An 11,617-nucleotide genomic window follows, 5' to 3' on the forward strand; every position below is an offset into this window, starting at 1 on the left:
GAATTTAAAAACAGGAAAAGGTGCCATCAGTGAAAATTCCATCACTAACATTTTGGTACCACTCGTAGAGCTTCACATAAATATTCAGACCATGATAGCTCAGTGCAAGAATGTTACCAAATATTTCCATGCAATCTGGAACCAGGACCAGAGCTAGCAATTGGGGGTCCTAAGGTCCAACATCCCTTACACTGCTTCCTACACCTTGACAACAGGAAGGCTGAGTGATGCTAGGTAGTGCACTACAACAGTGAACGTAAGCCAGCCATCTGTTTTTTTGCAAAGTATAGTAAAACAGAAAAACAGAACTAGACCACTTCAGAGTAAACAAACATATCCTTCTTCAAGATGTAGGAAAACCGGATATTCAAAACCAATCTCAAACTTTAAACAATAAAAGATATCAAACATTTTAAACTGTACAAAGCAAATTAGCAGGCTTTTAATGTTGGCAGTTTTAAAATGTCACCCATCCAAAACACAAAACAGGGAGATAGCCAAGTCTTAGCTCCATCCTAATCAAAGCTGTCATGCAGATCCAGTTCCACTCTTCTTATCTCCAGCAGGTACTTCACTCAAGGAGGTGACACCCAAGGGGAGTAGACGGACCAGAAACAAGAGTGCCGCATAGAAGGAAGAGAGGAGACCTTGGACCTTAGCTACCGGTTAGCTATTAGACTTTGGTGATATTCAGCGTTTTCCCAAGTTGTTTTTTCTCGCTTCTCATCACATAATTTACATTATGCATACTATGTGCCAAAACCTGTTAGTGCTTGACGTGTAGTCAATCTTCACAACTGTGTAAAGTAGGTTTCTATCATTAGCTCTATCTTAGGGCCAAACAAACTGAAGCACGGAGAGGTTAAATTGTATTCCTAAAGCACCACACAGTGAGCAAATAAGATTCAGACCTGTGCAGTCTAACCCAGAATTAGCTCGGAATCACCCTACCATTCTGTCTACAGGACCAGCCTGTGTGTTTCCGGCGCTCTCATGGTGATTTTTTTTTTTTTTTTTTTTTTTTTTTTTTTGAGACGGAGTCTCGCTGTGTCTCCCAGGCTGGAGTGCAGTGGCGTGATCTCGGCTCACTGCAAGCTCCGCCTCCCGGGTTCACGCCATTCTCCCGCCTCAGCCTCCCAAGTAGCTGAGACTACAGGCGCCCGCCACCACGCCCGGCTAGTTTTTTGTATTTTTAGTAGAGACGGGGTTTCACCATGTTAGCCAGGATAGTCTCGATCTCCTGACCTCGTGATCCACCCGCCTCAGCCTCCCAAAGTGCTGGGATTACAGGCTTGAGCCACCGCGCCCGGCTCTCATGGTGATTTTTCACACAGGACAGCTTTTGATAAAAGAAAGGCTCTCTCTTTCAAATGAAAGGACTTCACTGATGGATTAACAAATTCTCACCCATTCACCTATGTGAGCCAAATACTAGATCTACTTTCTTAGTCTTCATAACAAGCAGGACGATAACCATAATTTACAATGAACACAAAACATTGATATCGTGTTCAAAGAACTTTTGCACACTTGTTCTCATTTAGAAGAATGAAGTAATCTGGAAACAGAGAATAGGCATACACTTTGGCTTTAGGAAGAAGTCTTACAAAATCAGAGGTTGCCCTATGTAATACCACACTTTTTACCTTGAGCAGGTGGATAGCCTGGGGGTTCCTGTTATACCTCAATCTTGGTCAGTTCTATTTGTTCCCCTGTCCTTCAGCAGTGCCCTTAGGCTTGCTTTAAACACTAACAGCTATTCATAAGCATGGTTTCTAGGGTCAGAGCCCAGCCTCCCTCCACCCACCTGGCTCCCTACACACCTTGACAGTACTCTTTGAGATGCCTCAGTTCTAGTCTCCTTGTAATCGTACATGGTAGATGTCTGAACGAATAGACCAGAGTCCTGCAAAAGTGATCTTGAAATCACAATTAAAAGAGCCTTTGGAGACATCTATTCAGGAAAATTTTCTGAATAGACAAATGCTTTTAAAAGGGGTTCTAGATAGCCCATCTTCTTGGCCTCCTTCTGCAAAGTAGGACATTAAAACTTTGTCACAATGTGACCTGAGCAAAACCATTATCAAGTAATCTTGTTGTCTTGAACCAGACAAAAGAAAATTGACATGATTTAAGGACAGGTTTAGAAAAATAATCTGACTAGCCAAAAAAAAACAAACAAACAAAAAAAAAAACTAGTGGGGGAAGCGGGTTCCTAGGGAATTTAAGAGGCTATTTTAGCAAAAATTTGAAGATGCTCTTCATGATACACACATTTCTCATTGCTTTACAAATTTTAAATGTAACACAAATTTGTTTCTCACACAGTTTGTTACTTGAAGTAAGGCATTCCTACCACACACAGCAATGACTTGTCCTGGAAAACCAGGGAGGCTGCAGGTGCTACTGTTCCTTCTCTGCTAGCTGTGGCTCCACACTCTCACCTCCACCAAAGAAAGCATTTCAGAATTCAGGAGTGGAAATGACAACATTAAATAATTCTAATTTCCTTTTTTTTTTTGGAGACAGAGCCACTGTCGCTCAGGCTGAAGTGCAGTAGTGTGATCTAGGCTCACTGCAATCTCCGCCTCCTGGGGTCAAGCAATTCTGCCTCAGCCTCCCGAGCAGCTGCGATTATAGGTGCCTACCACCACGCCTAGCTAATTTTTTCTATTTTTAGTAGAGACAGGGTTTCAGCGTGTTGGCCAGGCTGGTCTCGAATTCCTTCCTTCAGGTGACCTGCCTACCTCAGTCTTCCAAAGTGCTGGGATTACAGGCATGACTCACCATGCCAAGCCAATGATTCTAATTTATATTTTAAAAAATTACCCTATGATCTTAAAACTTTTAACTGATTAGTATCCAAGCCTTAAACTTCATAACAATTATTTCAAAAGTGGAAAAGTCACTGGGATATGGGGACAAGTATGATTTGTATTTATACTTCCATTTTTCTAACGTCTACTTTTTGTTTTCTAGTATACATGTTAGCACAGGAGTATATGTATTACTTAAGCATGCCTATGTTGGGGTGAATACATAATTTATTTTTAAATGATAGGATGCAAAATCAAATCTATTTGGATAGCAGTGAAGAGGCTATTTCTCAATCCTGGCAAACTAGGGGGTGTACTCCCCCTTCTTTTATTCAGTAGCTTCCACAAGGATGTAACTTATGGAAGTTATATCCTTCCATAAACTGATAGGCTATCCAACCAGTGAGGAAAACTGATAAAGTGGCCTCTGAGCTCCAGGCAGCAGTTAAACACGACTAAAAATATCTTGAAAGTTTGTAAAAAAATTTAACAGTAAATGGATTCAGTAGTTATTCAGTGTAAGGTTTGGAATTCAAAAACTCCAGCCATTACAATAGACATTTATTTAAAGTAAAACATCTGCAGACCAAACAATTCTTAAAATTGTTTGTTTCAAGTATAACCATCTTCATAACAGCTGCATTCACAGACTTCAACTACATGATTACTTCTTTGCCCATTCTTCTCTTTCTTTTCTTTCCCGAATAACCTCTTTCAGATACGGTTCAAGGTAGAAATTTTCCTAAAGAATGAATGAAATATTATATGTTACCATTGCGTACTGATATATCCCAAACACTCAACAGGTCTTCGATAACAAGAAAAAGAAAATTACTTTTTAATTTCCAATTTTAGAAAACATATTCTCAACCTAAGAACTATCTGCTTTTTAAAAAGTCAAATCTGTGGTGATAGTGTGGTAAGTTGCTTTGATAGGTTATGAGAGGGAAGTCTTTTTGGGAAGAAAAAGAAATGAGTGTCTACAGGCCTTCGCCTAGTTTCAATGCAGTTCAAGGGGTGAGAGTTTGCTTCACAGAAGCTCTTCTTGGGATCTGGAGGGCCACTCAATGGGCTGATCTTTTCATCTAAGTAGGAAGCAGAGTGCAGAGGTAGAACAACAATGACCTGGGTGGCAACAGACCTGGATTTTAGTCCTGGCTCTCTATATTAGAGACTTGCTTAGTGATTTCAGAAGAATCATTTCACATATAAGAGTCAATGTGGTTTTCTTCTAAAACGGAAATAACATTTGCTTTATTAACCTCACCAAACTATTGACAGAATATTTATTTGACATGACTCAGAAAACTCTAACACCAGGCAAATGAACATGTTTCTCGTTTCTAAAACTCAATCCTTAATGAGCAACATTGTCAGGTAGATAAAGCTGTGCTACCTCTTCATATTTGGTCCACTGCTCTTTAGGCAAGATCTGATGCTTCAGGTTCAGGTCCAGTGCCCTCTTAATTCGAAACACCCTGCCATTATAAAGGTTCTCAGGAAGCCTTCTTATGGCTTCTTTTACGTCTTCATCCTCGTACATTGTATCATCTCGCAATAACCCTATGACAGACGACAAAGTTAGATAGCACATGCATCTCAAAGATCACGTTTTTTTAAAATTAGTAAAATATCTTTATGACTTATAACTTACAACTTTTGGTGAACTATCGAATTCAAATCACTAGGTTCAATGGAAATTCAATGCACTTCATACATTAGGTTGGTGCAAAAGTAATTGCGGTTTTGCCATTAAAAGTAATGAGTTATTACTTGACATAATGGGTTATTTCTTGAACTAGACTATGGAAACAATATATGAGCCTCTTAAAATCCAATGCCACAAAATTCATATTTTATCTAAACCATTTACAAAATATTTTAAATGTTTACTTTGTTTTTAAACACACATTAATAAACCACATCTCTACTTTCTCATAGTTTAAATCTGAGATCAAGGTATTAAGGAATCTTAAAATAATAGTATACTAAGGAGCCAGTGACTTTTGCTTACACTTTCTTCAAGCTTCAATAGCAAAAGATGAAGTTCATGGCAAATTACAAAGTTCTAAAAAAGCTTAGGAAACATATGATCGCATGGATATGATAAAATTTTAATATTTGAAAAATCTCTACTTTCAGTGTTTATAAAACTTAAAATTTTAAGTGGAATGCTGGGCGCACTGGCGCATACCTGTAATCCCAGCACTTTGGAAGGCAGAGGCAGGTGGATCACCTGAGGTCAGGAGCTCGCCACCAGCCTAACATGGTGAAACCCTGTCTCTACTACATACAAAAAAAATTAGCCAGGCATGGTGGCACACGCCTGTAATCCCACCTACTCAGGAGGCTGAGGCAGGAGAATCACTTGAGCCCGGGAGGCGGAGGTTGCAGTGAACTGAGATTGCGCCACTGCACTCCAGCCTGGTGACAGAGCAAGACTCTGTCCCAAATAAATAAATAAAATTTTAAGTGGTAGAGTTGGGAGAAGGGGTGTAGAAGGAAAATGTCTTACTACTTAAATCATTACCAAGTCAAACATTTTAGAGGCTTTCATCCCTCTCCTCTCAAAAAAATTTTAAAAAGGAACTGGATTTAACATAATGTGATTTAATTTTAAAATCTTCTGATGTATACAAGAACTGAAATATTTTTTGGAACCACAGTAACACTTGTAAAAGCAATACTCTCAGAAAAAAAAGAAAAATTAAAAAGCACAGATGCTTACCCAGTTTATTGAATCCTGCAGCATTGTAATACCATTTTCGAATACCATCCAGCCACTTGCCTGATGCTGAAACTGATCATTGTCACACTGTTAGTTGCTACAATTATACTATATGAACACACTGATGGGCAAGCAACCAGTACTCAGTTATCTTGCTGATGAATGCAAACATAGAAAGAAATTTCCTTTTAAAAGTATATACTATATACAGCAAGAATTTAATCAAAAAAGAATTAGATTTAAAAGAAAAAAGTTTATAAACTGTTGATAAAAATTGCTTATTTTATTTATGAGCAAAAGTGGCTGCAGGAAAATGGTGGCAAGTCATGGAAGAAGAGGGTAAACTCAAACACTGAATGTACAAAAGATCCATAGGTACATCGTGTGCCCTTATGCCTGCCCTGTTACCTTCAGAAATGAAGGGGTGAGAGATAGGAAAAGGACTTGGAAATTTCTATCATTTGTAGTTTCATAAATAGATCACAGGAAATAATTGTAAACTTTTCATTTCAAAGGAGCTGGAGTTGTATGAAAAGAGAGTGAGATTTCAGCATAGGCTGGCAGGTCTAAATGACCCTCATCCTGTAAAAATTTTACTCGACATTACAGTTATTTCATTTGGCTACATTCTTTAAAAATATATGTATTTTGGGGAGGATTTTGATACCATTAGTCATTTAAACATTAATGTGGATTAGTAAAAGAAGTCCATTTACCTCCTCCTAAGCAACTAAGTTCCCCCCAAGGGAATAGGTATTGAAAACGGATGAGAAATGGGTAATTTTAAAATTCTTGCCGGGCGCGGTGGCTCAAGCCTGTAATCCCAGCACTTTGGGAGGCCGAGACGGGCGGATCACGAGTTCAGGAGATCGAGACCATCCTGGCTAACACAGTGAAACCCTGTCTCTACTAAAATACAAAAAAAATTAGCCGGGCGAGGTGGCGGGCGCCTGTAGTCCCAGCTACTCGGGAGGCTGAGGCAGGAGAATGGCGTGAACCCGGGAGGCGGGGCTTGCAGTGAGCTGAGATCCGGCCACTGCACTCCAGCCTGGGGGACAGAGCCAGACTCCGTCTCAAAAACAAACAAACAAACAAACAAAAAAAACAAAATAAAATTCTTTGGGGAACAGGGCTGAGTCTGATGAAGTAACCCAGCAGGGTCCAAGTACAGCAGGACCGTACCTGACATTTTAGGAGAGACGTTTTACAAAAGGGGAGGTAGAACAAGTTTACATTTTCTTTTAAAATTTTGTCTAGCGTTAGCCCCTTACCAAGGAAGGAAAGCAAACTCTCCTTTCACTCAGCCCTCCTTGCCTGCAAACTCAGTGCACTACAGATTACGTGGCTTCAGCACATCTCCTTGGAAATGAAGTCATGTATAAAACTGCTGCTAGAAAAACAAGTATCAGTCAACAATCTACAAACATACTTGTGGAAGACAGATTATTTTTAACCACCTATCAGTGACTAGAATAATATTCACTAAACACTTATTGTGCACCAAACACTTTCCTATTTGCTTTACCAACATTAGCTGATTTATTTACATGCCTCTTACTACAGCAAGGGAAGCAGACTTACAGAAGTGATCCCACCCAAGGTCAGTTAGCTAATGGGAGTTGAGATCTGGTCTATGTAGATCCCAAACACGCACAGAATCAGTGTCTTGAATTTAGTAAGACTCCTTCAATATCTGCTAAATTAATAAAATAATTATTTAAAAAGTCTCCCCCACCCCCAAAAAGCTCAATGTCAATTAGGTTAGCGGATGTTTCTGGCAACCTGATGTTTCCTAACAGCTTCACAATTGCTGGGGTCAGGGAGAAAAGGATCAATATTTTTTAAAAGCTACTCCAACTTGGTTGCATTGCAGTGAGACGAGATTGTGCCACTGCACTCCAGCCTGGGCGACAAAGCAAGACTCCTTCTCAAAAGAAAAAAAAAAAAAAAAAAAAAAAAGATACTCCAACTTGTACCGCCAGAGGGCAGAGATTAGCAAAAAAACAAAACAAAACAAAAAAACAAGGAAACCCAACTTAATGTTCAAGTTGTTTTAAATATTCCAGTAATATCTGCATTCTATTCCACAATAAATTTGTTTGAACCTACAATAAATTCAAATTTCTCCAAACCTACTGATCAAGCTGACGTTCTAGATAATCCAAGGTTAATGTGAAGCGTCGCTCGTATCCCTTGCTAGACTGTCTCTGATTCACAGTTTGAGAAGCGCGAGGGGTGCAATGAAATTTCCAATTCTACTTCCTTGGGTCACTTTGCCTCAGTTGTCTTATCAGCGTAAACGGGAAATTAGTATCTCCCTCGTGGCACTGGCAGGAGAATTTATAGGGCCAATGCACACGATAGAGCACCTGGGTCATAGAAGAAAGCACTGAGCTCATTCTGGTTGAAAGTCATCCACTAGTTATCTTCTTGTGACCTTTAACTTTTCTAAGGCCGAGGGGAAGGACTTCCGAGCACAGGCAGCTGGAACTCCAGGGCTGTTAGAGCCACCGCGGGCACCTTCACAAACAGCGGGTTAACACCCCAACCCTATATAGGCAAGCCCGGCCTGGGAACAACAAACGAGTGGGGAAGCACGTCCTTTTGGCTGGACTGAAGCCGCCACTTTCCCTTCCGCGACAAACTTGGTGACTTACAAAGAAGAGAGAAAACGGAGTGAGCTGCAGCGAAAATAAACGGTGGAGCGCGACGATGCCCGCCAAGAAGACTCCCCAGTCACTTACCCGCCTGCTTGCCAGCCATTTTGACCAGAAAATGAAACGTTGCCTTCTGGGTAAGTCATAGAGGACACGCTGGGCCCAGTCCGCAGGCGCGTTACGCCACAGCGCGAACCGAGAAACGCCGCTTGCGCAGGCGCAGTTCTGACGGCTGTCGTTGAGCTCTTGCGTGTGCACTTCTCGGCCAGGGTGAGGCCAATGGAGTAGGCGGGGCGTTTTGCGTGCTATATTCCAAGAAGTATTGGTTGTGATGTGATGGGAAGAACACAGGTCAGGAATTAGGAGACCGAGGCTTAAAGCTGGGTTCTGTTACTTGCTGTTAATAGCTATGAGAGCGTGGGCAGTATGAATTCAGCTCTTTGTGCCAGGCAGGAAGCTAAATGTTTTAAGGGCATCGTTTTATTTTGTATTGAAGGACTGATGGATGCGCCATCCCAAAAATATATGGAATTGGTACACTGATTATTTCGAGTTGAAAATGTTGGAGAAATTGTAGTTTCAGAAAGGGTTTGATGACCCATCTCTTCCTGCATGCAGCAAGCCGTAAAGTTTCCTCCAGGATTCCTCCGGAGTACCCGTCCCTTACCAGAGGGAGAAAATAGCACCCATCACCAGAGACTGGAAACTGGGAGCTGCTTTGGACCTGAATATACTTTCCGAAATAACCCTTATCTTCCACTAAGTTTACACCCCACCACACCCACGTTTCTCCTAATGACTCCGCAAGAAATTCACTGCCCCTAGCCAGATCCCGTTTCTTCTGATTTGTAGTTCGTGTAAAAAGTATAAAGGCATCTTACATTGGCCACTTCACTTTCTTGTGAGGATCCCCATGCACATGTAAAACTAGTAAAATTAGTATGCTTTTCTCTTGTTAATCTGCCTTGTGTCAATTTGGTTCCTAGATCCAACCAAAGAGCCCACATAAGAGCAAAGGCGTGATCTCTCACTCCCCTACACTGTCATTTAATTCTAAAAGTACTGTCATTATCTCATTGTAGATAGGAGAAAGCTGAAGCTCAGAAAGGTTGAATAACTTGTCCAAGAGGACATGACTAGAAGAGTCCAGGTTCTTCTTCCAGAATCTGAAAATCCAGACGCAAACTTAGGGCTCCTTAATTCTAGGGCCATATGCTACACTACTAATCCAGGAAAGACACCAAGCCTTTCAGGCCTTGGGTTTCTCCAGCTGAAGATCTACATCTAGCTATTTTAGTGGAAGGTTAGGTCAGAAAGGTTTTGGGTTTTTCGTTTGGTTGGTTGGTTGGTTTTTTTTTTTTTTTTTTTTTTTTTTGGTCACCTCTTTTTTTGTTGTTCAGCCTCTATCACCCAGGCTGAATGGCACAATCTTGGCTCACTGCAACTTCTGCCTCCAGGGTTCAAACGATTCGTGCCTCAGCCTCCTGAGTAGCTGAGACTACAGGTGTACATGCCACCATGCTCGCTAATTTTTGTATTTTTAGTAGAGACAGGGTTTCACCGTGTTGGCCAGGCTGGTATCAAACTCTTGACCTCAAGTGATGCACCCACGTCGGCCTCCCAAAATACTGGATTACAGGCATGAGCCATCACGCCCAGAAGAAAAGGTTTTTAAAGATTAAATCTAAGATGTATTGCAGAATTTGCACATAATTTAAAGACAAAAGTATATAGATTTGCTAACTATTAAGGTCTCAGCCCCAACATGTGAAGTCTTAGGCATAAACATCTAGAGACAGAAAACAATTGGGGGGAACTGGCATGACTGATAGTTACTGGTGAACTTCTACCATTACTCGGTGATATCTTTTTTCCCCTCAGTTTTAAGCTCAGAGCTGGGACAATATAGAATAGAACCTTGTCTCGTCGTAAGTTCAAAAGGTTAGATTTAATGATCTTAGTCACATTCCAGTTCTAAGATTCTATTGATTTTCCTTTTTCTTTTATCTCCATGCTGCTACAATTCTTCTATTAGTCAGTCCTGTATGCAGCACTAAAGCTGATGAATGATCTCTTCTATCTTACACTAGCCAAAGTGAAGTCTGAAAGATGTGAAGAAATGCAATACATATGTACATTGGCACATTGCCCTGCAGAGGGTAGGTACTCAATAAACTCTCCTCCCTTCTACCCTTTACGTTTTACTTGCTGGTTACAGGTGAAGGTGACAAGAAAAGACATATCAAAAAATCAGAAACCCAAAATTGTCACAAAATCCAGCTCCTAAGGAATTAAGCTAGAGACTGAATGTTTGCTGGTAGTCATTAATGTTGATTCAAAAACTAATTTTGGTTTTCTTTCCTCCCAGCACAGGATTAGGGATTGCCTTTCTCTGCCCTCAAAGTTAGGCATGGCCATGTGATACTTTAGCCAAGAAAAATGTGATAACTCTTTAAGAGCAATTCTTCACATTCCTTTCCTTTTCCATAGACTGGTAACACTCCAGAAATGATGGAGACAGGATACATCAACCTGTATCACTAAAGATGATGTGGAGCAGAGCCTTTGTGGTCCTAAGAGACATGTAAAAGATAAAAACCTTTTGTGGTTTTTCAATCATTTGAAGTTTTAGGATTGTTCATTGTATCAGCACAACTTGCCTATTCTAAGGTTGTTCAGTGGGTTATTCATAAAGGCAAAATGCGGTTGTGAGCCATACAAAGAGAGGACAGGATGGTTCCATGGTGTCCCCAGCTTATTTTTTATTGTTTCCTGTTTGTTGATCTCATCCATTGGCGAACTCCATGAAAGCACCTATCTATGTCACACTCACTACTGTATTCTAGGAACTCAAATGTCGGTTGCATGAATAAAATATGTAACAGGAAAGCCACTATACCTGGCCCTGACCAATTACAAATTTAGTTTTTCATGAGGTTTTTTGAAGGGCATCCAGCACACCACAAAACCCTCAGCACAACAAACTACCCCGAAAGTTAGTGACTTAAAACACTTTCTCCCAATTCTGAATTCAGCTGGGTTGTTCTGCTTAGTGTAGTGTCTGCTAAGGCTGGGACATCCCAGATAACTTCTTCATGCATGTCTGGTACTCAGCTGGCATGGCTGAAAAAGCTGGGGTTTGGCCAGACATCTTTCTCTCCACCTAGTTTCTCCAGCAGAGTAACCAGACCTCTCTATACCGTAGCTTTGGGTGCCAAGAGCAAATGTTCCAAGAGGGCAAGCCCTGATGTGCAAATTCTTATCAAGCCTGTGCTTGACAAATGTCCCCTGGGCCAAATCACATTGGCCCAGAGTCAGTGTGGGAGAGGACTAACTACACAACAGTGCAAATACCAGGTGTGGTTCATGGGGGTTACCAGTGTTAACAGTCTACCCAATCTAGTGATCATAACGCA

The 11,617-nt window shown here is 40.9% G+C and overlaps 1 protein-coding gene across 5 annotated transcripts; it reads right to left on the reverse strand.

The window, feature by feature from the left end:
- Positions 1–3,356: 3,356 nt before the first annotated feature.
- UQCRB (ubiquinol-cytochrome c reductase binding protein) lies at positions 3,357–8,321 on the reverse strand. Of its 5 annotated transcripts, none has more exons than XM_073999140.1 (5): positions 8,289–8,321; positions 6,816–6,931; positions 5,545–5,616; positions 4,213–4,379; positions 3,357–3,558 (listed from the first exon to the last, which is right to left on the reverse strand). In XM_073999140.1, exons 4-5 carry the CDS (start codon positions 4,357–4,359, stop codon positions 3,481–3,483), a joined length of 225 nt encoding a protein of 74 aa, XP_073855241.1. In that variant the 5' UTR covers positions 4,360–4,379; positions 5,545–5,616; positions 6,816–6,931; positions 8,289–8,321; the 3' UTR covers positions 3,357–3,480. The 5 variants fall into 5 exon arrangements, with proteins under 5 accessions (XP_073855241.1, XP_073855242.1, XP_073855243.1 ...); XM_073999141.1 differs by having other exon boundaries at positions 8,202–8,321; XM_073999142.1 differs by having other exon boundaries at positions 6,816–6,934; positions 8,202–8,321.
- Positions 8,322–11,617: the final 3,296 nt, after the last annotated feature.

Source organism: Macaca fascicularis, chromosome 8 (assembly GCF_037993035.2).
Source record: "Macaca fascicularis isolate 582-1 chromosome 8, T2T-MFA8v1.1".
Classification (NCBI taxonomy): domain Eukaryota; kingdom Metazoa; phylum Chordata; class Mammalia; order Primates; family Cercopithecidae; genus Macaca; species Macaca fascicularis.